Genomic DNA, 26,541 nt, shown 5'->3' with positions numbered 1-26,541 from the left:
GCCGTGTTACTAATCTGCCCAGCTTCAAAGCGCACACGGGAGGCGCACCGCAAAGCCACCTCTGGCCAGAGCGGAAGTGCCCCCCGCCCCCCAACTTATTCACGGATGTGCGGCCTCAAAGCCGCTATCGAATTTGCCAAACTGGTGGCATGTTCTTTGCTCCCTGAAAGAAGGAATTTTGAAACTTTTCCTACTCGATGGTCATCTACCATACTTCCCCCCCCCCCCCACATCCTAGCTTTGCCCCGACAGAGAAACGCTGAGTGGGGCACGGTCTGCTCTGGTGATTTCCACGGGGCCTGATGGCTCTGTGTACCCTTTGAAAAAAAATCAGACCTTGTCTTGGCACCCTTGAGAACGTTAGAGAAACAGAGTGAACATTCTATACTATGTCCGTGATGGTAACACCTAAAAGTACTGTCAGGGTCAGGCTCCCAACTGATGTTGTCGACTTTTAGGTTTGGAAATGAGGTCGCACGATGTTCCCGTGGTGGGACGCTGGGTGGAAGGTTACAGAGCATCTCTCGGTACTGTTTTCCCCAAGGTCCCGTGAGTCTAGAATTTGTCCAAAATAAAAAGCTGGAATCAGTGGAGTTCTTTTTATTCGTGGGAGCAGGAAGACCCCCGGGGTGGGTGTTGATTCCCTGCCAGCACAGTCCCAGAAAGAAGGTGCCGGGGCCCGTGTTTGCAGGAGCCAGCTGCCTGCGTGGGGGTGCCACTCTTGCTCTGCACAGAACCGGGGAGAGTTTTCATTTCTCACCCCAAACCTGAAACTCCTCCGGATAGAGTCAGTAGGGGTGTGTTTCCAGAGCCACAGTGACAAAGGTAAATGCAGGAATCTCAGCTCGATTATGCCAGGAATTGTCAACATCCTGAAGGGGGCCCAGAAAGTCCAGCCGTGGGTCTCCGCAAGGTCAGGTGCACATGGTACCTTGCGAGTTGTTTTCAGATTCTCTTGTGGGAAACTCGTCTCGGGCCTAGGATTCCTCCAACCTTTTTTTTTTTTTTTTTCAAGTTTTTTTTTTTTAATGTTTCTTTAGTTTTTGAGAGCGAGAGAGAGAGAGAGAGAGAGAGAGAGAGAGAGAGCGCGCACAAGCAGGGGAGGGGCAGAGAGAGAGGGAGACACAGAATCTGAAGCAGCCTCCAGGCTCTGAGCTGTCAGCACAGAGCCCCATGTGGGGCTCGAACTCAGGAACAGTGAGATCGTGACCTGAGCTGAAGTCAGAGGCTTAACCGACTGAGCCACCCAGGTGCCCCCCTCCCCTTTATTTTCTTTAAATGTTTATGTATTTTGAGAGCGAGCAAGAGAGAGGGGGAGGAGCAGAAAGAGAGAGAGAGAGCGAAAATCCCAAGCAGTCTCCAAGCCGGCAGCCTGGAGCCTGATGGGGGGCTAGATCTCATGAACTGCGAGATCATGACCTGAGCTGAAATCAAGAACCAGGCGCTTCACCACCTGAGCCACCCAGACACCCCAGGATTCCTGCATCCTAACCCCAGCCTGATGCTAACTTCCTTTCATGACCTTAGTAAATCAGGAACCGTTTGTGCCCTCAGATGCCCCACTGGCTGCGCTGGGCAGCTGTTACCTCCAGCATTGGTTTGCTGGCCTTATTCTGTCAACTGCTCCTGCTGGGGGGTCAGGCACATGGGCTGACGGAAGAGCCGGACGGCAGCATGAAGAGCTTTGCCGCTTCCGAGTCGAGATCCTCACATGCGAACACCGCATTTAACATGAACAACTTCACTTGAGAGGGATGGAATTAAAACCCAACCACCCCAAAGCTCCACCAAAAAGAAAAAAAAAAAAAGTGATGGTTTACCATCACTCGCGTGTTGTCTGTTGATGGAAAATTCCTTGAGAACATCCCTCACATCATCATCACTTGGGGATGCTCCTTCGGGGCAGGAAGGAACATGTAGGATGAACTTCAGGAGGGCTCGGGTCATTTGTCTTTGAACATGAGAAGTGAGTGGGTGTTTATTTTCTTAACCGGGCACGTTGAGGGTTTTTGCGATTCAGGTGGGTTAGTAATAACTGTGTTTTCTCTCTCCTTTGCAGTTGGTCCTTCGGGGTGTTAATGTGGGAGATCTTCACTTTGGGAGGTTCACCCTACCCAGGGATTCCGGTGGAGGAACTTTTTAAGCTGCTGAAGGAAGGACACAGGATGGACAAGCCGGCAAACTGCACCAATGAACTGTAAGAGCCATTGTCTCTCTTGACGCTGTGTCGACCCGCCCCCCTCCATGCCAGGAACCCTTCTCCTGACTTACTTCAGGTTTTCTAAGGCCCCTGGTTTTCTGTACATACTCTAAGAAGAGTTACTGCTGGAACTTTCTGGGCTCAACCCCAGAACTGCAGTAGATAACCACACTGACAGCCATGACTGTCCCAAAGAAAGCACATTGACGTGTATGGAGTGAGCTTTAAATCACAGAGGGCATCAGGCTTGCGGGCCGAGGGCTCCTACCTTTGTAGAGTGATCTTCCTGGACCACTGTGCTATGTCCTGTCGTTGTCTCTCAGAGAGACAGGGAGAGATACGCCTGGCCTTTTCTCATATACAAGCTGGAAAGCCGTGGGGCTGCCCACATGGAGTGGGGGATTAAAGGCCAGGATAGCTTTTCTTCACTGCGTGCGCCGGCCTCCAGCACAGCCAGGGGGAATGGGTGTTTCCACAGCTTTGTGACCGCTGGAGATTGCCCTTACGATTGACATGGGCCCCCATTTCCTTGGAGCAGACTCGTGTCTGGTGACCTGTGTCCCACCCACGGTTTAGCACAGAGAATTAAAAATTTGTCCAGGTGCCACCCTTGGAGCCCCAGGTCTGACTGGAAAACCATGAGCTGGTTTCTAGAAAAACCTAGCCCACACTTCAAGTGGAATTATGTTGTGTTTGTGACATGTGTCCTGTGCAGTAGAATCAGTGCTTTGAAAAGGAGTCTCTCTCTTCCCAACCCCCCAGGGTTAACTGAGAAGAGTGATTGTCCCAGAGACTGTGGTCTATTGTGTATCGTTTCATGGGGATTTTATATCCGTAATCCCATGAGTACTTTTCACTGCACAGTGGACATCTGATGAATGGCCACATTTTATAGTATATTATATAAAGGTATTTATTGTGCTGCCTGTCATTCCTATTGCTTTTTCTACTATAGAGGGTCTGTCGAAACCCATAATCAAGATAAGGCCTGGGACCCTGGGCCTGTCCAAGAGTTAATCAGGAAGTTAACGTGCAGCCCAGTGATGGCAGATCAATTCATAAAAACCTTACCTTAAAGTTGTGGTTTTCAGACTTCATTTAAAACAAACAAACAAACAAAATCTGAGGAAGCTTTGTCCTCGACAGTCATTAAAACCCGAAGCGTGAGAGAGAAGATTCTCCGTGTAGTTGCTCTGGTCCAGGCAGGGGGTGGGGGCGGGAGGGGGTTGCCGGGGACAGACTGGAGACCTGGTCCCATAATAAGGCTTTTCCTGCCACGTCCCAAAGTGCCCTTGAAGGTGTGATACGCCCATGGGGTGTCACCGTCACAGGAGCACAGAACCCGGCAGTGAAGATGTCTGTCTTCATGGCATAGATACTGTTCTGAGACATTTTGGGTAAAGTGATGTTTTTGTAGCTCAGAGCGCTTGGTTTCAGAGGAACCAAGAGGTGAATTTGGTGGGGGCGGGGGGGGGGGGGAGTGCAGAGAACTGCCTTCTCATCTGGAAAGTTCTGATCCATTGTCATCACTTCGGACGTGTCTCCATAGCGCCTCTTAAAGCTGGCTTCTAGCCGGGCGCCTAGTACGTACAGAATGCATTCACCAGGAAATCCGTTTCCCCAGGTATATGATGATGAGGGATTGTTGGCACGCCGTGCCCTCACAGAGGCCGACGTTCAAACAGTTGGTGGAAGACTTGGACCGAATTCTCACTCTCACCACCAATGAGGTAAGAACCCCCCCTTCCAGGAGCCCGCGGCCCTTTCTTGGGAGGCCGGTGCGGCGCTTTCAACGCAACCTCGCCCGCAGGAGGCTGCGCTGTGGTCGATCGTTTTCCCACGGGGCTCAGACAGAGTCAAAATCTCTGCGCCTCCTGAGTCCTGAGTTTTCTCAGAGCGGACTCACGCAACCGGACCCTCCGCGAGGCTGCGCCTCTCTGGCTCTGGGGTGGTGGGTAGGAGAGGGGGGAGGGGAGAGAAATGTCCGGCGACGGCCTTTGGGCTTGCATGGGAGGGTGCGTGGGCCAGTTGGACTCCACACCCTAGTCGTTAGTGGAGGAGCCGCCGATGGGCTCCCTTGGAAGCAGTGGACTGCCATCTGAGTTCCCGCACAACACACGTCCCTGTCCCTGTCCGCCGTGACCCTGTCCGCCAACGGCCTGTGGCCTCTATCCCCGGGTGTGTGAATGCACACACAGTTTTCCTATAACGGGCGACTTGTGATTTTTTTTTTTTTTAATTTTTTTAACGTTTATTTATTATTGAGAGACAGAGAGACACAGAGCATGGGCAGGGGAGGGGCCGAGAGATGGAGAGACACAGAACCCAAAGCAGGCTCCAGGCTCTGAGCCGTCAGCACAGAGCCGGACGCAGGGCTCGAACTCACGGACCGTGAGATCATGACCTGAGCCGAAGGCGGATGCTTAACCGACTGAGCCACCCAGGCGCCCCTTCGGTTTGCAATTTTTTTTAAGTGAAAACTTGTATTTTTTGTCAAAATATTTTTTCTATAAAATATTTCTAGTCTGTACCAGTAAAAGAAACACCCCTCACTGTCCGAATCCAGTCCGGGCAGTGCCTGCTTCAGCATGCAGACAGAGAGTGATCTGTATGGTTGTGGAAAATGTATGATCTGAGCAGGAGAGAGCATAAAACCCAGCAAGGCCAGAAAACCCCCCACGAAAAAACTGTTCATGAACGAATTGGAGACATTCAGTGAGGGTACAGAGAGCAGTCTTCCCTCCGAACGAGAAAAAAAACCTCCCCCAAACCCACAGTTGTCTTACCAACAGCAACGAAAGCTTAAAATTGCTTAAATAAAAATAATACATTTAACGTATTTTTAAATAATACATTTAATAGTATGGGAATGATTTTTTCAAAAAAGAAATAATCCGAAGCCTTAAGCCAGCAACATTATCTTGTGCGTCTAACTGTAGCTGATAAAAGGAGAGATTGCATTTAAATGAATACAGCTGACCTTCAGAAGTTGAAAGGAAAGGAATAGTTCAAGGGGGGGAAAAAAAAGCAACTTTCTTCTCCTGCCAAAATTGTTGTTTCTAGTGTAAGTTCCTTTAACCCTAGACTTGGACTCCACTGATATTCCTATTTTTTTCCCTATCAGATCTGAACATTTATGGCTGCATGTAGCAACTGGGACAGCACTAATGTTCCATTTTAATGGTCCTGCGTCCATGCTCCGTGCTACTTTATTTATATATTTATATTTAAAGCGGGCCCATTCATGCTGAAATTTACATCTAGCATCCTAAAATAAAGCAGAATGCCATATTGTCTAACGGATATAAAAATCGAAGTTTCTTTCCTTCTGAAAATCATTACCATATGCTGGAGAAAAATGGTTCCATTTAGGACAAAATTTCATTTTTATCATTGTAAGCAAAAAGTTCTCTTTTGATGTGGTGGGTGTGTTTGTTTCCAGTTGTGCGGTTAATGCTGATGCTGTTGGAACTTACACATCCCCCACTCTCGGATGAGGGTTCTTTTCTTGCCAACCCTGGTGATGAATTATAGCGGTTTATTTTTTTTTTTAATTTAAAAAAATTTTTTTTGTCTTTTAAAATGTATGGTCGCCAACATTCTGTGGGCTCTTTTCTGATAACACGGGGGCTGGTTGTGCTGTGGTCTGCACTTTTTGTCTCCCCTCAGCAAAACCGCCTGTCCTGGAATGTCACTGGCTTGGGGGGTGTGAGCAGAACGGCCCCAGTGTGTGAGCCCAGCGGGGGCAGCGAGGCCCGGCTGTTTCCCCGTTTAGAAATCTTCCCATAGTTCGTAGAATGGGGGTCTGCAAACCTCGTCAGTAAAGGGCCAGATAGTAAATATTGTCATCATTGTGAGCCAGACGGTCTCTGTTGGCAATATTCAGTCCTACCATCAGGGTGAGAAAGCACTTACGGACGATGCGTAAATGAGTGTCTGTCTTCCGGATAAAACTTGATGGACCCTAACATTGAAATTTTATGTCATTTTATATCATTTTAATGCTATGAGATACTATTCGTCTTTTGATTTCCACCGCCGCCCCCCCCCCCCCCCCCCAACCATTGAAAAATGTTAAAAAGCCATTTTTCGCTCATGGGCCATACAAGACCAGGCAGTGGACTCAGAGCCTACCATAAGTCGGAGGAAATGTTATCCTGGGTCGCCCGGGGAGCTCAGAAGAGCCCTTTTTGAATTTCAAACTTTTCTTTAACAGTCCATTATGGATTGAACATGCACGAGTCTATCCGAGCCTTTTCTGAACCTGTTTACATTTTCAACTCAGAGGGCTTCTGAGAGTGATGATTACATCTGTGAAATTACCCGCTGAAGGGAGACATATTCCCCTTAAATGATCCTAGAAACTGCAGTAGTGAAATGTAATTCGTAAAATAAATATTCATGGTCTCAGCTATTTAAAGGGGTCCCAGGAGTCCACAGCACATTATGTTTTTGTCATTTTGCCGGGGCTCGAATTTGACCCGGGTGCTCTCTCTCGAGGAGGCACATAGCCAGCCGCTCGCCTGGGGTCTGTGCGAGTGGAATTGACCGGTCGGCACCTCCTTCTTATCAGCTGGGTTTGGATGTTCCCTGCTTGCCCATAGTTCAGTCACGATGGGTTGTGAGAGAAAAGTCGAGGGCAGCCTGGAGTAAACCTAGTTGGGGTCTCGAGGAGGTCTTGGTGGGACCCGGGTGGGGGCTGGATCTCTGGAATCTTCAAGGGGCGCCCCTGTCCTGTCCCCGCTATCGCGTCTCGAGAGACTGCGTGTGAAATAAAAGTCTTCTCTTCCCTTCTTTCAGGAATACTTGGACCTCAGTCAACCTCTCGAACCGTATTCACCTTGTTATCCTGACCCAAGATGAAATAAAACGTCTCTCTTCCCTTCTTTCAGGAATACTTGGACCTCAGTCAGCCTCTCGAACAGTATTCACCTAGTTACCCTGACACAAGGAGTTCTTGTTCTTCAGGAGACGATTCTGTTTTCTCTCCGGACCCCATGCCTTACGAACCATGCCTTCCTCAGTATCCACATGTAAACGGCAGTGTTAAAACATGAACGGGCTTGTCCTTCTGTCCCCAGACAGGACGGCACCGAGAACCTAGCCACGCTGAGCAGGGAGGCCACGCCCCCGGGAGCTTGCTGTCTCCACTTGTATATATGGATCAGAGGAGTAAATAATTAGAAAAGTAATCGGCACACGTGTAAAGAGTGTATACAGTTGGAAACTTGTAACCTTCACCAGGAGAAGAAGAATGTTTCTGGGGCAATCGACTTGTCCGTGGGCCACCACGCGCCCATGACCCACTGTGGGTACTGGCTGTGGACCAGTTGGACTCAAGGCAAACGTATGTTCTGCCTGCCTTGTGAATTTTGTAATAATTGGAGAAAATATATGTCAGCACACACTTACAGAGCACAATTGCAGTATATAGGTGCTGGGTGTATGTAAATATATTCAAATTATGTATAAATATATATTATATATTTACAAGGAATTATTTTTTGTATTGATTTTAAATGGATGTCCCAACGCACCTAGAAAAATTGGTCTCTTTTTTTAATAGCTATTTGCTAAATAAATGCTGTTCTTACACAGAATTTCTTAATTTTCACCGAGCAGAGGTGGAAGGATACTTTTGCTTTCAGGGAAAATGGTATAGCATTAATTTATTAATGAATTGGTAATATACAAAACAATTAATCATTTATAGTTTTGTGTTTTTGTTTCTTCGTAATTTAAGTGGCATTTCTATGCAGGCAGCGCATCGGACTAGTTAATCTCTTGCTTGGACTTAACTAGTTGTCAGATTCTCTGACAAGAGAAATATTTACCGAATATGACTAATTTGGGGAAAGTGAAGTTTTGATTTATTTGTTCAAACTCTGCTGTCAGATGATTGTTCTTAAACCACCAAAATGCCGATAGTAAGCGAACCCCATCAATAGGAAAGTATTTTGTTTTGCTGTGCAGCCCTGTCACTGGGCCCGTGGATCATGTAACTGGACTTCCCAAGACAAATGGTACCAGCGCTCTCTTAAAAAGATGCCTTAATCCATCCCTCAAGGATGGACCTTAGTCGAGCTGATAGCAGAATGTACTTCTCTCCGGCAGCTGGACTTCTGCCTGAGTCGCACGTTAATCAGATTAGCCTGTATTCTCTTCGGTGAATTTTGATAATGGCTTCCAGATTCATTGGCGTTAGAGCAGCCTTTTAGAGTCTTAACATCTCATCGTAGAAATTGAACATTGAGTTGTTCTGCTGATAGTTTGGGGGATACTTCCATCTTTTTAAGGGATTGCTTCCGTGTCGTTCTGGCAGGACCTCGCGGAAAGATCCAGCCTGATACCCGTGTCAGACACGATGTCGCCGTGTTGTTGGTTCTGTCTTCAAGTATCGTGTTTTGCTTTGGAAACACCTACTCACTTTGCTATAACCATGCAACATGAATGCAGATTACACTGATTCTATTTGTTACGGAATTGGAGAAAGTATTTAATAAAGCCTGTTAATTTTTATACTGACAATAAAAATGTTTCTACAGATATTAATGTTAACAAGACAAAATAAATGTCACGCAGCTTATTTTTTTAATACTCTTGTCTCACCAAATGGTTTCCTGTGCTTGGAGGGGTGTCGACTCAGTGCTGTTCGGTGGGATTGCACGAAAGCCAGAGCCGGGAAGGCTCGTTGTTGGCTACAAAGCGGTGATGAATTATCAGAGGGGTTGGCTGAGACCAGCAGAACCTGGGACCCTGAGACCGGTGGATCCCGTGGAAAATCAGGGGAAGTTGGTTTATGTTCTGGCTCTGTTGCTTCGTAGGGCCCCAAAGATGTCCTTGTAGCTTTGTGGGCCCTAGTTTCTCCCAGAAGAGCAAACGGGGGATGGCATGGGTGAGAGCTTTGCAAACAGGGACGTGGTGTTGTAAGGATGACAGGTGCTGAAAGACGTATTCAGAAGATAGGGACCCTGGGGAGGGACCTTGAAACCTCTTAGGCTGGCTTCCCCATGATGTACGGAGAGGAGAATTTGCTTCAGCATTTCAAAAAGATAGCCTGAACAAATCTTAAAATGATTTGACCTATTTCCATGCCACCAAGAATCTGAAGAGGGAAATGGTGTTCTTCCTGCTAATAACGTGCAAATTCTAGGACTCAAGCTCTCATTACTAAACCTGCCTGCCAGCCTCCGTGGCAGGAAAGGGAGACAAAACTAGTCTGACTTCTCCCAAACTTCAGCCATGCTCTCGGAGCCTTATGGTGGAAAAGTGCCGTGTTTGGGGCCTTCATTGTGTTTGAGGCCATTAGTGGACCGAGGGTCTTACCGGCTATCTGGAGGGTGGCCTACTGGCCTGGTTCCGCGTTTGCCAATCTCCCGTGCTCCCCACCATCGATCAGCAGCAGAGCAGAGTTGTAATCCCACCCAAGAGAATGGGACTTCAGAAACTAATTGGAAGCAGCTTTTAATTACGTGTGTACAGGAGGATTATTCTGCAGCCCACTGGGCATTGTCACGGGGGTGGGGGGGAACCCCTTTGGCCCGGGCTGAGGGCTAACTTACTGGTGCGGCATGAGTGTTTGAAGCTGGGTGCTGCATCCGTAAGAGTCCTTCTCTGTGAAGATCGATGGTGTGCATTTTATGCCTTTGGGACTAAAGGGGCAGTTTATGGCTTTTTAGTTGACAGTGGAGATTCGAATCCCATACTGGCTGTTGGCCATTTTGATTTTTGAATTATTTTGAGAGATTTGTCATCGAGGGGAAGATGGCGGAATGGTCCATGAGAAGGATGAGAAATACTTCTTTTTTTGAGCCCTGCCCCAAATAAACAGATGGAAGCAGGGTATGATAGCAATCCTGGAGCTTCTGGTCCTCCCCCCCCCCCCCACCGCCGCCCCCCACCAGACCCAAGGAAAGCAATGGAAATTAGTTGAACCACAGTGTGATTGCCATCATGATGTGAGATCAGTTCATTTACAAAGAAACAAAAGTCTCGGACACCTCCGTGAGAGGTGGGTCGTCCCTGGGCCCGCCATCTCCAACTGGGAATGGTGTAGTCAAGAGGCTGCCTCGGAAAGTAGCTGGTGGTGGGGTCAGGCAGGGTGGGGAGGATAGAGTGGTGTGGAGAGATGGGGCCTTCCGGAGGGTTCTGTGGATTCCCTTGGGACTGGGTACCCTTCTGCCCTGTTAAGCCTCTCAATCCTTTACCTCAGGGAGCTTCCCTCCACACAGGAACCTAAAACACGCAGTTACAAACCTCTGGCAAACTTGCACAGCCATGCATTGAGGACCCAGCCACCATTCTGGAAACAGGAAGTTGGTCCACTAGCTTGAACCGTACAGTTAAGCCTCCGGAAGGGTGGCATACAGAGGTCCCCACAATTACAGATTAGGAACTGGAGGTTCCTGAGCGTGGCATGGCTGGGAATGGTCTAAATAAGGCTGCAGCCTTGCACAGTACTGGAGAGAGACGGTGGTAGACTGAGACAGAATGAATTCATTTATTTCTAAAAGCTGGGTGATGTTGGGCAAGTCTTGGATTCTATGTGGACTTTGATTTCCTCGACCGTAGGACTAGTTAACCACCAGCCTCGCGGTCCCGCAGTGAGGGCTACCTAGAGGAACTTAGCTCAGCTCCGGCACGCCAACCTCAATAAATAGTGTCCTTCTAAGAATTTGTTTTTGTACCTCTGTGATTTTTTTCCCTAGTGTATTCACAGGGTTGTGCAACCATCGCCCCCTAATTCCAGAACGTTTTCATCACTTCAAAAGGAAGCCCTGCCCCAATGAGCAGTCGCTTGCCATTTCCCCTTTCCCCTGAGCCCTGCAACCCTCGATCTGCTTCCTGTCTATGGATTTGCCTATCCTAACCATTTCACAGAAACGGGATCGTAGTTTGTGTTTGCCTTCCTTCACTTAGCGTGGTATTTTCAAGATTCACCCATTTTGTAGCATCTATCGGTAATTCCTTTTTATTACCAAATCCTATTCCGCTGTGTGGATATATACACATTTCGTTTATCCATCCGTTGGTTGATGGACATTTGGTTTCCGCTGTTTGCCTATCAGGAAAAGTGCCGCTATGAACATTAGCGTACAAGTGTTTGTGTGGACATAAGTTTGCATTTCTCTTGGGTGTATACCTAGCAGTGGGATCCCTGGGTCACACGGTAACTCTGCGTTTAACCTTTCGAGGAACTGCCAGAGTGTTTCCACAGTGGTTGCACTATTTTACATGCTCACCAGCAATGTATGAGGGTTCTCGTTTCTGCATATCCTTGCCAACATTTGCTATTGTCCGTATTTTTTATTATAGCCATCCTAGTGGGTGTCAAGTGTCTTCCTAAGAATGTGATAGCCGAGGAGATCCCCCTCAGATCATGAGTGAAAGATACAGAATACCTTACTGGGTTCTCTAGAACAAAATAATTGGCCTGGCTTTCGCACTTCTAAAATGGCCGAGATCGGTGAGAGGGCTTCAGTGGAGGCTCATGGAGCAGAGGGTGCTGAGAAATCGATCCTTCTCTTTTTCCTCTTGGCCGAGAAAGGAAGGAAGCTCGGCCACGGGCTGCAGAAGGAGAGACCTGCTTCCTGGCCGGAATCCTTGAGTACGTCTCGCGTCCCCAGTTTTACGCCAAACGAAGTCTGGGGGACTTGAGCGATCCATTGGGACTGATTCATGCACCATTACTTATGTATGCGCATTGGAGCCCTCCTTCTCCAGCCAGCGTTTTGATGTTATTTATTTTTTGATGTTTTTAAAGATGAAAGCAAAGTTTATCTTCTCTCACATTTCATCCCCAGGAAGCCTTGAAATGACTTGGCCGGGCACGGACTGCAGGAGCCCTTCCACGTCTTAAGTGACGTCCTGGAATGGGGCCCTTCTTGTGTCTTTTTTGCCTCAGGGTTCAGGGGGTTTTGATGGGCTGCTCCAAATTGCCTCTCAGTCCTGGCTCAGAGGTCACACGAGGTGCTGTGGAAAGAAGACAGTGGATAGGAAGGACAACGATCCGCGTTGACCACCTTGCCACTATCTCCCATTAGCTCAGGACCTTTGAAATAAAAGGCAGTGGGTTTCTTCTAATTTGCAAATCTGAATCCTAGAGTATGTAGCAGTTGAGTGGCAGAATTGGGTTTAAAATACGTATGCAGGTGAGTGATCTTTCCTCCTGTGGCTCAGAACACTGCCTCCTTCCGGGCTGTGTCTTTTTAGTTTCTTTCTCTCTTTTTAATTCCTTAGTTGGGGTCATTTAACCGAATCCTGCCTGTATCCCTTTCAAGTCAAAGTCTGTAGCACGATGTATTTGGAAAGGGACAGAGAACCTCGATGGATTTATAAATTAAGAATAGAGGAGGAAACGTATTCTTCTTCCGGAAAGGGATGATAAGTGATCTCTCTCAAATGATTGTTGAATTAAATAAGACTTTACCTGGGAAGCACTGAACACAGTGCCTGCTGTGTGGCCTTCAAATAGTAGCAGCAGTTTATGCTTATATTTATCATCTTTCTACAGATACAGATGTAAACATACACACAGATGTAGATACAAGGTCAGAAAAGTATAAATATGTATATGTATTTACAATTACTACTGAAGAAACTGATTCATGAAATTGCTAGACAGTTGTGAATTTCATGACGTCTCCCCCCACTTCCCTGAACAAACATCATTTAACTTTTACGTTTGTAAAAATGACCAAAAATTCTAAAAATGAAATTATGCTTACAACACTCAACCTGTTATGGTCCGCTTTTTAGTTCGATTTTTTTTTTAAGTTAGTATTTATTTTTCAGACAGAGAGGGCGGGGGAGGGGCAGAGAGAGAGGGAGACACAGAATCCCAAGCAGGCTCCAGGCTCTGAGTCGTCAGCCCAGAGCCTGACACGGGGCTCGAACTCACTGTGAGATCATGACCTGAGCCGCAGTTGGACGCTTAACCGACTGAGCCACCTAGGCGCCCCTATGCTCCCCTTTTTAAACAAGAATTTGCTCTCTAAACCTTGCCAGGCAATGCCCTGTATGAGCTTTAAGGGACGAGTCAACGTGTTAGGAACTGTAGGGACCAAGCTGGTGAATGGTTTAAGTACCACGGTCTGAAAGACCAGAAGCAAAAGTTTGGGAGGGTTTTTGCAAGGGAAGCTCCTTTCTAGCCTTGTATGTGATGTTGTTACAAGCAAATCAAAATGGGTCCTGTGACAAAAGGAAATATCCTGTGGACAAAACAGGGAAGGCCTGATGCGTGTTCTACCGGGGTTGGGATTGTATCATTTAGGGGCTGTCCCCCTAAATCTATGGGAATGATGAAATTAACGTTGTTACCCAACAGGTTTGGAGAGCTTGAAATACGCGCTGTTCCATGGGGGAACTTCATTAAGAGTTCTGGTTGACTCCAACATATCTCCTTCCTACAGTGCGTACTGGGAGAATGGAAATGAGAGACGACGGCTGGATAGTTTGCTCTGCAGACCGAGAGCCGCCCTTTAGTTATGCTGTGACTTGATCGGCCGCCTCTTCTGGAAAAAGGCTAAGTGTATCTTTGCATACACTAACCCAGCGGGAGAGGAAGAAAGAACCTAGTTTCCTTCCTGGCATCATCCTTACTCCCCGTGAGACTAGCCCTTCGGTTGCTTTGTATTGGATTTAGATCTGACCAAAATGCAGATGCTCCTGGTTTATTGCTGGCCATCACCCAGTAGCTGCCAGAGCTGTGAAGGAAGAAGGCAAAGGCAAAACACTAAATCACCAAAGGGCAGCGGTGTCGCTGGGGCTGCAGGTGTGGTTAGTGGGAGAGCTTTCCTGCTCTCGAGTGGATCCGGTGGGGGGGGGGGGGACAAACTGTGGCCCACAGACCAAATCGGGCCTACCAGCTGCTTTTTGTACCACTTGTGAGCTGTAAGGGAGAGTTTTATGTTTTTAAATGGTTGAGAGAAAATAAAAAAGACGTATCTCGTGACGTGTGAAAATTATATACAACTCAAATTTCAGGCCATAAAGTTTTATTGGAACACAGACACGCACGTTCATTTATGCATCGTGGACAGCCGCCGTAGCTCTGTAACAGCAGTTGGATCGTTTCGACAAAAACCCCACGGCCCAACAAGGCTTGTGGGCAGGGACAGTAGCAGGTAACAAGGTCCTGAAATTGGGTGATGCATTTGAGAATAGGGTCCACTTGAAAGAGGCCCGGGGGTGGGGATGAAACTCATGAAAAACACCCTTTGGCGAAGCAGGGTGTTTTAAGATCCTTTGGAGACAGTGAGTGGCCAACGTGATGTGTCTAAACGAGCCTTCCTGGCGCCCTTTCTTCCCAGGAGCTCCATGTAGCAACATGCCCAGTGTTGCCACAGAGATCCGCAGACCGAAGGCTAAATAGCGTGCCTCTTCCAGAAGGAGGGAAGGTGAGAGGTTGACATTCGGGTTTGAATGAGGCTTGTCTGGCGGGAAGTAAATCTGATCTCTTCCAGCTAAGGAGCACCTTTGTGCCTCGGCAGGACCGGTTTGAGGGGGCAGGATGGCCCTCTTTACAATCCTGTGAGAAGGCCTTATTAGCCATCACTCTGGGGTTCTTGTGTGCATTCAGATTTTCATGGGAGAGCTGGTGGGCACACGTCCTCATCCAAACTCCTCTCTGAACACAAAGGCAATCCCAGGACAGACCATGTTGGGTCTGCCTGGGCTCACCTGCACACATAATTATGACTTTTGCTTCCCAAGAACCGGAAGGTCAGATGGCTGAAGGCTTGACGTGACAGGGTCACTTGCCCCGAACATCAGCACACAACTCCCCCACGTGAAAAATCTGGGCGAAAAAATCTACCTATGCAATAAATGCGTACAGGTAACGGAGACTGGTAGTAACAATGCGGACATCTGGTTTCAGCTTTCCCCTTGTCTTCCGAATGAAGGTGAAAGCGACTCAAACACTAAGCCCTTATTTTTCTGACCCCAAAGCAGGTGAGCTTAGTCAAGTGCAGGCGTACCTCGCTGCTTTGGGCAAGCTGAGCCTCTGGCAGATCCCCAGGATGAAAGCCTAGACCCTTTTCAAAGACTGGGGCGAGTGTGAGGGAGAATGCAAGGGTGTAAGTGTGGTGCCTTGAAAGGTACACCTTGTTGGCCTGGCCTGATTTACATGGCACCCGTAGACCCAAGGAAAACCCGAGAAGGGGCCCCCGGGCAGCGGCCGGGCGGGTATGTGTGGTTGTGCGCACATGCACCGTGGTAGACCGGGCTTTCAGGACAATAAAAACATTCAGAATTCCCCCTGGTTATTTAAGATCTCCAACATGACTCAAGGGCATCTTCAAGACTTTGGGGCAGCTCCACACCTACAGGAGAGAACACGAGCTATTAAGAAAGAAGGGGCTGGCCAGAGTGGCTCCAGAATTTCTTCATTGGATGAGTTGAGGGTCTAGAGTTGGCACGGGAGGGGGTTTGGGGACTTGGGGAAGTGATTTGGAGCCACTTGTGCGTAGCAAGTGCGCTGCTTTTATGCAAATCCAGTGGTTCTGTTGTTTTTGCTGCCTCTGAGGGGTTGGAGATCGGGAGGGTCACAAGCTCCCCAAGCCACCCCACCCTGCCCCCCACTACCGAGAGTTCTCACTAGCCCGAGCGGTTTCCTTTGTAAGCCCTTCTCCCCAGCAGTCCACCAGAACCGCGTTCTGACCTCTCCTGACCACCCCACCTCCCCCACCCTCGCAGGCAGGAAGGGACGCAGAGTATGACGGGCCACCCAGAGCCATGGCTGCTGGGTCCAGCTCCACGCGATGAACGCGGAGCAGTGTGTGTCCTGGAAGGTGAAACGCTATCAGAGTTTGTGCAAAGGGAGGCTCCGGCAGAGTGTTTAACTTAGCTCCCATGAGGCAGGTGCTTTGACATTTGGTGGAGCCAAGGGTCAAGGTGCATTCTGGAAACTCATAGCCACACCCTGCTTCTGGGGGAGGAAAGGCTGGTTGGGTAGAGTTGGCATTTAGGTAAGAAGAAAAGGGGACCGTGCCTTCCAGAACGGCTTGGGGCGCCTGGGTGGCTCAGTTGGCTAAGTGTCCACCTCTTGATCTCAGTTTCGGCCTTGATCTCGGAGTCGTGAGTTCAAGCCCCACGCTGGGCTCTGTGCTGGGCACCAAGCCAGCAAGCAATGGCCCTTTAAGCCAGTTTGTCAAGTTGCTTTGTCAGGGGATGACCTCGGAACAATTTCTAGGCTCATCCTACCGCCTTCCACCAAACTGGCCAGCTGCAAGTTATGTACGATGGGCCCAGTCCCCCACTAGGGATTGGAGGGTATATTAGTTCCTATCCATTGTTAAGATAGTCCTGTAGGGTGTTATATATTCCTATGGCTGCTGTAAAAAATTGTCACAAACTTGGTGGCTTAACACAACAGAAGTTTATTCTGTGGCCGTTCTGAGGGCCAGGGTCCCAAATCAAGGTCTCAGCAAGGGAAGAATCTGCCTTTGCCCCTTTCTGCTTCTGTTGGCTCCTGGAATTCCTTGGCTTGTGGCTGTGTCGCCGTCTCTGTCATCACGCGGCCCTCTTCACTCCTCTTCACGTGTATCTCTTTTCTGTGTGTCTCCGATAACGTCACTTGTCATCAGATGTAGGGACACCACGTGATTCAGGACGATCTCATCTTGAGACCCTTGATTTCACGATACCTGCACAGGCCCTATCTCCCCAAAAGTTCACACTCGTGGGCTTCAGGGGTTGGAACGTGGACGTATTTTTTGGGGGGGGGGGGCGGCAGGCACCATGCAACATGTTTCACAAGCGGGGCCTTGGTGGCTTCTTCACATAATTTTACAATCAGGTTGGCAGGGAACAAGGCTGGCACTCATTAAATCATTTGCTGGGAGCTTCCATTTTATCTAAGAGCTTTCCGGTATGCTGGGCACTGGCTATGAGAGAGCAGTAAAACCCATTCCCTCCCTGGCCCCGCTGAGAAGGGAACGAAGCTGGGAGGGAGGAGGGTTCACAATGCTCCTCTGAGGCAGGTGCGGGGGTCAGTCAGCTCGTTCACAGTCACACCGTTGCCCCAGGGAGAGCGGGGGTCCATATCCGGCAGGCTGGACGCCAGAACTGGGAGTCTTCTCGACGCCTGCACCTCTGGCAACCCCCCCCCAGTCAGTCCCTCCCTGATGGGTGAGATTTGGGTCAGGGGGCCGACCCACACCTGACCTTCTTGAAGGATAGAGCACGCTGAGGAAGGTGAGTGACCCGGGTCAAAGGAACACTTGAGGGTCATTCTCTGGTGGACAATGGCAATAGGAACAACCCCCCCCCTTCCTTCCCCCCCCCCCACCCCCCGCCCCCGGGCCAAGGGAGGGAAGCAGAGAGCAAATATGTCCGTGTGAAAGTCAGGATTTAAAAAAAAAAAACATCTTTTTAACATTTATTTTTTTTTTTGAGAGACAGAGAGAGAACAGGAGGAGGGGAAGGGCAGAGAGAGAAGGAGACACAGAATCCAAAGCAGGTTCCATGCTCCGAGTCGTCGGCACAGAGCCCGACGCGGGGCTCGAACTCACGAACCGTGAGCTCGTGAGCTGAGCCGAAGTCAGACGCTTAACCGACGGAGCCACCCAGGCACCCCTGAAAGTCAGTTTATAAGGAAAAAAAATGGTTCCCTGAGCTGACGGGGGCAGCCCTCAGCCCTGGTCTCTGTGGAATGGGAACAGGATCCCTTGAGGGCTCCCTGGAGATGGAAGAGATTTGGGGTGGGGGGCGGTTGGGCCTGAAAACTGAGGGGTAAGGGCGACGCGATGAAGCACCCTGGCTGGTGACCGGCCACCGTGAGGTTGCTCTCTCTCCCTATTCTCCCGAGTTGATGTCTGTCTTACCTCCGGCGGCCACAACAAAATACCACAGACTGGGCGGCTTAAAACGCCGAGATTCATTTCACACAAGTTGTGGGGTCTGGAACTCCAAAATCGGGGCTTACAGCTGATTCGGTTTCTGGTAAGAGCTCTCTTCCTGACTTGTAGCTGGGCGCCTTCTCACTCCGTCCTCCTATGGCCTTTCCTCAGCGCCTGGGCAGAGAGGGGCGGGGTGGGGAAACAGAGAGAGACAGTGGGGGAGAGAGGGGCGAAGGAGTTGGGGGGAGAGAGAGGGGTAGGGGAGGTGGATGCACTCTCTTCCTCTTCATATGAGGCCACCACAGCCATGGGATGAGGTCCTTACCCTCATGACTCTATTTACCTTTAATTACCCCCCCCCAAAGGCCCCATCCTCCAAATACAGTCATGTTGGGGAACAGGGCATCAACATGGGAGTCTGGGAGGGACGCAATTCTGTCCAGCTCTTTTCTCCCCCTTTCTCTCCTTGTCTTCCTGGCCTCCCATGCAGCCCCTGGAAACCATCCAGCAGAGACACAAGGGCTGGATTTGTGCACAGACCACAGCCAGGGCTGTAGGCTCAACTTTGTCTCTCCAAGCCGGTGGAGTGGCCTCTGAGCGGCCATGGGCTTCAAGGCCAAAGCTGGCATCTCTGGCCCACCGTCACTGTCCAGAGCACAGGGAGATCCCTGACCTTCAGGTGGAGTGGGGAGAGGTCATAAGTCATAGTGTGCCCAGGCAGCCCGGCCCAGCGGAGTTGAGAAGCCACACGTCAAGCCCAGCTCGGCCCTCCCCAGCCATATGGCCCTGGGGAAGCCACCTGGTCCCGTAGAGTCTCAGGTTGTCATCTATAGCATCGGGGCAGCCTTCTAAGCCGTGGCCCCGCCTCCCTGACACAACTGTTGTCAGATAACTTTGGGAAAACTCTGGCAAGAGGCAAAACACGGTATGGGTCTAAAGGGTAACTGTCAGCATGTGTATAAATAAGAACCCCCTGGGCCTGGGCCTGGGCCACAGAGAAGATGCCTCTGCCCAGACCCAGGTTCACGGTTGAGCTTCAGGCACAAGGGAGCTGAGTCTTGGGGTCCCGTCAGCGCACACGCCTTGGGAAGTGGCTCTCAGTGTAGACACGGCATTGGCGGTTTCTCCGTGTTCTGGCTGTTCGAGGCGGATGGTTCTGGAGAAGCCCAGTTATCTCAGGGCACAGGGGATTTTCATGTTCTCTGGAGACAAAGGCGTGCTTGCTGTGTCTTCTCTGATGCCAGGGTGCCCCGGGGATGAAGGTGGCCCCCTGCAGATGTCAAACAGACCATATTCCGTCTTTTTCCGTGTCTGGGTTTCTGAGAGAAAATACCATCAAAGAGGAGGCAGAAAAACCCACTTTGTTTCCGGGTGGCGAATCTGGTTTGTTTTTAAACTGACGTATGTAGGAGGGTGTGCTATTTGGCTGAAGAAAGTCTTTTATTTATTTATTTTTTTAATTTTTTTTTCAACGTTTTTATTTATTTTTGGGACAGAGAGAGACAGAGCATGAACGGGGGAGGGGCAGAGAGAGAGGGAGACACAGAATCGGAAACAGGCTCCAGGCTCCGAGCCATCAGCCCAGAGCCCGACGCGGGGCTCGAACTCACGGACCGTGAGATCGTGACCTGGCTGAAGTCGGACGCTTAACCGACTGCGCCACCCAGGCACCCCTGAAGAAAGTCTTTTAAAACTAGAGACTGTGGTCCAGGACTGGGTTGAGTGCCCGCCACTGTCTTTACATGCCAGGGAAGGTATAGAAGACACAGGTGATGGCCCGTCTTTTAACAGAGATGCTCACCCTTGGACTCTTATTGCCTAGCAAAAATACTCTTTCCTTACAGAGACCAGCCTCAGTTTACCATGGCCTTCTACTTGCTGTGTGACCTTGGGGAAGACGCTTAACACTTCTGAGCCTCCATTTCCTCATCTTCGAAACATAGACCAGAACTGGACGAGGGCACTAGCTTACAGGCTTCCTGTAAGGATGGGGAGCAGAGAGTCTCAGTGCCTCCAAAACCCCTGAGGGGTCCACGAGGTGGGAAAACAGGTCACGGTGTCCCTGACACCTCAGTGTGACTTCGGTGTGTCAGTTTTTCCCTTCCTCGTAAGAAATCTCCAGAAGCCAGAGGACCTCATCTACCTGAATTCACCATTAGCTCAAGGTTGCCTCTGCGTTCCAGGAAATCCCTCTTACTCATTGAATGGTGTCTATGAGCCAAGGGCCCAGAATCCCAGGCTCCAGAAGGACGAACCTTGAGAATTCACGTTGTCTGATCCCCTCTTTTCAGAGAAGGGGGAATCGAGGCCCAGTAAAGCGGGGCAGGTGGCTGGCCCGATGACAGAGGCGTTGGCCAGAGATCTAAGACGGGGACCCACGTCTCCTGACTTCTGCTCTCAAGATAGTGAATAACAAGCGTGTCCTCTCTTTTCTTTCCTTCTCTCGATGTTGAATTTCTGCCTTGTAATGATCAAGCACAGCACAGCACATATCTCAAACGGTGCCAGTGAGCCGTGCTGTGTCTGGCCTATGCTGTGTTTAAAATGTTTTGGAATTGTTTCTCAACATTAAAATTCAGAAGATTTCGCATAAACATGCACATTTCAAGCTTCTCTCAGAAATTCAGAGATGGGCGACTTTGGCGTTGCACGGCCACCGCCGCCAGAACAGATTTGCATTTGCTCCCTTCAGACCAGGTACACGAGGTCCACTTGGCCAGCCTCGCTCCTGGATGCACCTGCCTGGGCCCCGTGGGGACCCGAGGCTGTGACATCTAGATAGATGTTGCTTAACCAGGATCATTAATTCTCCCCGCTCTTCAGAAATCACATCAGGGGGGCGGGGGGGGGGGGTGGCACCTGGGTGGCTCAGTTGGTTGAGCGTCCGACTCCGGCTCAGATCATGATCTCACGGTTTGTGAGTTCCAACCCCACCTCGGGTTTGCTGCTGTCAGCACCAAAGCCCGCTTCGGATCCCCTGTCCCCCTCTCTCTCTGCCCCTCCCCTGCTTGCGCTCTCTCAAAAAATAAATTAGAAAACATGAAAGAAAGAAAGAGAGAAGGAAGAAAGAAAGAAATCACGTCCAGACAAGAGATGGTTCCTGTTTTTCTGCCGCTCCATTCTCTCGACCTGTTAACCTGGCTTCAGGTAAAATGAAGCCAGTAAGACGTCCCATTCCATCCTGTACATATTTCTCTCGTGTCCATTTGAAAACTGGAGACTTTCCAGAGGAAATTCTTGCTTTCTTTCCCAGTTGACCTAGTTGCAAAGGAAAGTCTTGTTTTCTTAAAGAGCCGAGATCTTGCCGGTGTGGTGTGTGGACAGGCCGGTCAGCGTTTCCATTAGGAACACTTTCCTGGGCTTTAAAACCCAGCCATAAAGATGTGTTTTGGACCAAATTGGTTCTCTCCCGCTGGAACCTGGGAATCTTTATTTCAAGGACTCTTTCAAAAGATCTTTCACTCTTCAAGTACAAATAGGGGCAGTTTGCGGCTCGCTAGACCGCATTCGGGGCTTGGGTTTTGCCGTGTGACACTTTTGCAACTTTTAAGTTGAAAGCCATCACGTCCTCTATTTATTTCCATGGTTAAACGTGGTATTTTCTCTCTCTCTCTCTTTTTTTTTTTTTTTCCTAGTGGAGGAGGGTTACATAAAAAGGGACTTTGTCTCTCATTCCCAGTTGGGGTGAACACCGACACTAGGCCTTGGCGGAGTCCTAGGGTGGATGTCTCCTAAGTGTGTTCATTTATGTTAACCGACAGAAGTAAGTGGATGTAAGTGGACATGATTCAATTAGGAATTAAGAGGAGGGTTGGATTCCCAGCGGGGCTGTGCTCGTACCTCTTGATGCTTGCCCAGCCTTTGCAGGTAATCGGGGGGGTGATCTTGAGTGTTTTAATGATCGGTAAACAGAGCTCCAGCCTTAGTGTGATTGTTCTCAGGAAAAATGTGAAACTCCTCTCTGTGTCACCTGTTCACTTTCTTTTTTCGAGAACCACTTGGCATTTTAAGTACGGAGAGTGCCAACAAGTAACCCAGCCAATATGCATCCATCGCTCCATTCGTGCTGACCTACTCAAGCCTGCTCCCCTTCGTGGCTCCCTAACTTGGTCAAGACCGTCCACCCAGTGTCCCAAGCTGGAGACTTTCTAGATGCTGCCTTGATTCCTCCCTCCTCTCCTTTCCAACATCCGCTGAGACACCCCTTCCTGTCCCTGTCGCGATGAAAAGGCCCTGATTTTGTCTCCCTCCTTCCCACTTCCACCTTATTCATGGCCTCACCGTCTCTTGCCTGGGCTCAGCCTCCCGATGGCCCGGTTATCCCAGTCTCCTACACCCATCTCTCGCCAGCCAGCCCGCCCTCTGCCCGGCTACCGGTTGTAGTCCTAAAAGAGGTACGTTTCATCCCGTTCCATCCTCTTCCTTAAAAAGTTTCGTTGGGTCCTGCAGTTACAATTCCAGTTACAATGTCATGCACGACTCCCTCCTTAGGGAACCTTATGCTCCTATCACCCTGAACCCATGATTCCGTGGACAACCAGGCCCTTTCCTAAAATCAACATTCTGTTCTCTGTATCTAGAATGGCTTCCCCCAGACACCTTTCCCTGGCCGACTCATTCAAGGCCCAAGTCAAATGTCACATCCCTCGGGAAACTCTCTGGTCCCTTCCAGGTCGAGTCAGTACTTTATTCGAAGCTCAGCCACAGTATTCGTCATAACGTGTTGTGGTTTATCTTTCTTTGGGTCTTATCGTCCCCTGGATTGTGAACACTTTGAAGGTACTGTTCCGGATGTTTATTGATCTCTGAATTTCTGTCGCTTAATACAGTCTCTGACCTAAAGGAGGTGCCCCAACAACGTCTTGTGAATCGAATAATCATCGTTAATATTTATAAAGTGCTTAGTACCAGGTACCATTTCAAGGCTTTACACATTTTAATTTTCACAACCACCTTTGAGAGAGCCACACTTCGAGAATTCTGAGGCGCGGAAAGGTTATGTGAGTTACCCAAGGTCACCCAGCCTGGACTGAATTTAGGCTAGCTGAGCACAGAGGCTGTCTGCTGGCTGACTCCTGACATTATCCTGTTTTCTAGTAAATGAGTCCCAGGTCAAGCGCCCCTGATCAACCACTGGATAGATTTGAGGTGAAGACAAGTTGACCTGCCCGGAGTCCTAGCTCGTGAGGATACAAGCCCAGGACTAGAACTCTGGCTGTGCTTCTTCCCACATCATTGAAGAGGCATGTGGGATTTTAATCAGTGGGGAAAGCTATTGCAGCAACAGAAAGCACTCCTCACCTTTGGAAGGTCCTCCCCTCCCCGGCCCTTCGCTGCCGAGATGAAAATAAATTTCGTGCCCTCTGAGGTTACGTGGGGTGAAGCCTCCCTATTACTCCCATGTTTACGTGGCATATCGCAGCTTCAACGTTGGCTCCGCTTAGGAGACAGTAGAGCCGGCAAGGACCACGTCCTGCCCAGAGAGACAGGTTCACCTTTGGCCCAAGACCAAGGGCACGCTGGGAGAAAGGCAGTTGCTGTCATTTCTGAGGTCAAGCTGCCGGTTTCCTGGCTGGCTCCTGCCGGCTTGATCTGGCCTCCCCTGCTGCCTTGCCCCCCCAAGGCCCCGCTCCATGTGTGTGTGAGGGTAGGTGGGGGGTGGGGGCACGGCTGGTCCCAGGCCAGCGTCGTGGCTCCGGTCGGGAAGTCCAGGCATACCTAAGTCGTCTCTCATGGCTCCCCGATGCCATATTAGGCTGCCCCCTCTGAAGGGCGGAATCTCTGACTCATCCTCCCCCTCCCCCACACCCCCTCACTCTTGCCAGTTTTGGCCAAGATTAGAATTCACTCAAATCTGCGGGTTCTAAGGTTTATGTGCTATTTCAGTTTGGCAAGTGACTCTTTCTCGTTTCAAGTCAGAGAGAGAAGCTCTTTCCCGAAAGGGGGCTTGGAAAGGCTTTTCTTGGTGCTCCACGGTTTGGTGCAACCAAAAATGTGATGATTTCAGCGCCCGTGAATCGGAAAGAAGCCGACCGTATTTACATCCGGGGGTTAAGGGATGAGGCGCAGGGAGGGTTTCTCATCAGAACGACAGCAATGACAACAATCTACCCTCCCTGCGTGGCCTGAAGGTCTCTCTGGTCCTGTGATAGGCACTGCGTGCATTTTATTAACCCACACCCCGCTCCCACCGGGTAGGCGAACTGCCCCATTGTAGAGACGAGAAAGAAGTCAAGCCTGGGGCTTGAGGCCACACAGCCGAGAGGCGCCATCAGGCCTGGAGCTCTGGTCTCCCCTGTGGTTTTGCCACACCGGCGGTCCTGGTTCTCAGAAGAGGCAGGGGTCTTGCTCTGCTGCTTTGGGATACTTGGAGGTGTGTGGCCTCTGTCCCTTTGCCTTGGGATCTGGAGGGTGAAGCAGGCAGGGCCGTTTGGATGTGGGCATCAGAACAGGACGTTGAGAATGAGGAGACAGGACCAGAGAGAAGACTCCGGAGTTAGGACACAGGACCGGACCCCGGGCCTGCCCCAAGAGTCTCCGTGCAAGGTGCTGGGAGATCTGTCTCTGCGCTGTCACTGGGACAAGGGCGCCGCCTTTCCTGCTTTGCGTCTCTCTGCTCGTGGTTCCGATTCTGGGGAACACGTGTGCGGGGGGCTCTGCTGGGCTCAGGCGCCCGTCTCTTGGCGGGGGCGGGGCAGAGTGTCTTGAGTGAGGTCCCATCAGACTGCATCCACATTTCCAAAAGGAGGTCAGGACACTGCTCCTGGGGGAAAGGGGAGTGGGCGGGTGTTGGGCTGGGTGCCAGAAAGGCAGAAGGGCACACGGCCTTGGGTGCTGGGGAGCCCCGAAGGCCTCCAGCCCCTGACTGTGGGGTGGGCCTTTCTCCTCTTCTTCTGGGAGGCCCACGTGCATTAAAAAAAAACAAAATGGTTTTTAATGCTTATTTATTTTTGAGAGAGAGAGAGAGAGAGAGAGAGAGAGAGAGAGGACTAGTGGGGGAGGGGCAGAGACAGAGGGAGACCCAGAATCTGAAAGCAGGTTCCAGGCTCTGAGCTGTCAGCCCAGAGCCCGCCATGGGGCTGGAACTCACAAGCCTGAGATCATGACCCGAGCTGAAGCCGGACGCTTGACCGGCACTGGGTGCCTTATAATGTGCATTTTGAAGTAGGCAGACCTGCAGGCCTGGGTCTGTTGTCACCCTGGAAGGTGGCACGGAGAGACAGGTCGGTGGTGGGTGACAAGGCTGAGAGAGGACAGCCTCCCAGAGCTCAGGCCCCTCCTTCAGCGCACGGTCCCCGCCCTGCTGCATCACGGCCTGTGGCGGGGGCGGAAGGGTGTCCGAGGGCCCCTCTGCTCACCATCCAAACGCTCTGGGATGAAGCGGTGAGCAGGCCACCCAAGGGTCTCAGGTGCCTGAGCCGAGCTGGGTCTTGGAGGTGGCCGAAGCCACATTTTTACTTCAAGAGAGAAATTGAGGGGCGCCTGGGTGGCTCAGTGGGTTGAGCCTCCAACTTCGGCTCAGGTCATGATCTCACGGTCCGTGAGTTCAAGCCCCGCGTCGGGCTCTGTGCTGCCGGCTGGGAGCCTGGAGCCTGCTTCGGATTCTGTGTCTCCCTCTCTCTGCCCCTCCCCCACTCCTGCTCTGTCTCTCTCTGTCTCAAAAATAAATAAACGTTAAAATTTTTTTTTTTTTAAAAAAAGAGAGAAATTGAGGCCAGACAGGGAAAGACAGCATCCCGGGCGGTTCCATCAACTGACCCACGGTCTCCTCCTGCCCTCCCGTTCAGCCCGCCAGCCTCCATCTGTTAAGCAGTAACTACATGCTAGCTCTGTGGGCAAGCCGGGCCTCAGGAGGCTGCTCCCTGTCCCCGGGAGTTTATAGCGAACAGGGAGGGGACAAGGAAACAAAATGGCACAATGAAAGGCTGTAGGTGAAGCATTTCACGTCCGGACTCAGGTGGGCACTTCTCCGGCCTCTGATGGACCCAGGAGCTTGCACCTTTGAAGAGAAAGACTCAAGCTGGAATATGCAAAAGAGACGGGAACCGCAGAGGACGGCCGGGGGGAGGTGGGGGTGTGTGAGTGTGTGTGTGTGTGTGCGCGCACGTGTGCAAGTGTGGCTGAGGCCTCGAGTCCTTTCTTTCTCTTCCTCCCCGTCAGGTGTTGCCGGCCGCTGGGGTTATCCGGGGAGTGCCCGCTTCCAGGCTGGGCACTGGATATTCGCGGTGCTTTCTGGGGTTGTATGTTCTCATGTTTTTGGCTTGGCCAAAGTTTTTGAAGAATGAGGAGTTTAGAAATTCGCTGGCAAAGCCCTTCCCGCCTGGGCCTTGGCTGCTGTCTGCCCAGCAGATCAGTTGTCTTCCTTTACGCCTGTTCAAACCTTCATCCTGCCCCTGCAAAGTCCCAGCTCAAAGGTCTGACCGCCCCGCTCCCTTCCTGCATCCCTGTCCCAGGATCCCTCTCTCTGCTGATCCAGAGAGAAGTACCCAGGGCCCAGTC

The 26,541-nt window shown here is 50.5% G+C and overlaps 1 protein-coding gene across 16 annotated transcripts in view; it reads left to right on the top strand.

The window, feature by feature from the left end:
- FGFR2 (fibroblast growth factor receptor 2) overlaps positions 1-8,795 on the top strand; it is a 104,180-nt gene extending 95,385 nt beyond the window's left edge. For 12 of the 16 annotated variants that reach the window (XM_086681040.1, XM_086681038.1, XM_086681039.1 and 9 more), the window contains 3 exons: positions 2,060-2,197; positions 3,825-3,930; positions 7,093-8,795. In XM_086681040.1, the coding sequence (XP_086537166.1) occupies positions 2,060-2,197; positions 3,825-3,930; positions 7,093-7,257 (409 nt within the window). In that variant the 3' untranslated portion in view covers positions 7,258-8,795. Of the gene's footprint in view, positions 1-2,059; positions 2,198-3,824; positions 3,931-7,000; positions 7,064-7,092 lie in introns of those variants that run through there. The other 4 variants (XM_086681041.1, XM_086681042.1, XM_086681030.1 and 1 more) reach the window with 1 other exon arrangement.
- Positions 8,796-26,541: the final 17,746 nt, after the last annotated feature.

Source organism: Puma concolor, chromosome D2 (assembly GCF_028749965.1).
Source record: "Puma concolor isolate L17-30 chromosome D2, mPumCon1.1.hap2, whole genome shotgun sequence".
Lineage (NCBI taxonomy): Eukaryota > Metazoa > Chordata > Mammalia > Carnivora > Felidae > Puma > Puma concolor.
Note: the sequence above shows the minus strand (reverse complement) of the source record. Positions and strands in the feature narration are given on the sequence as shown.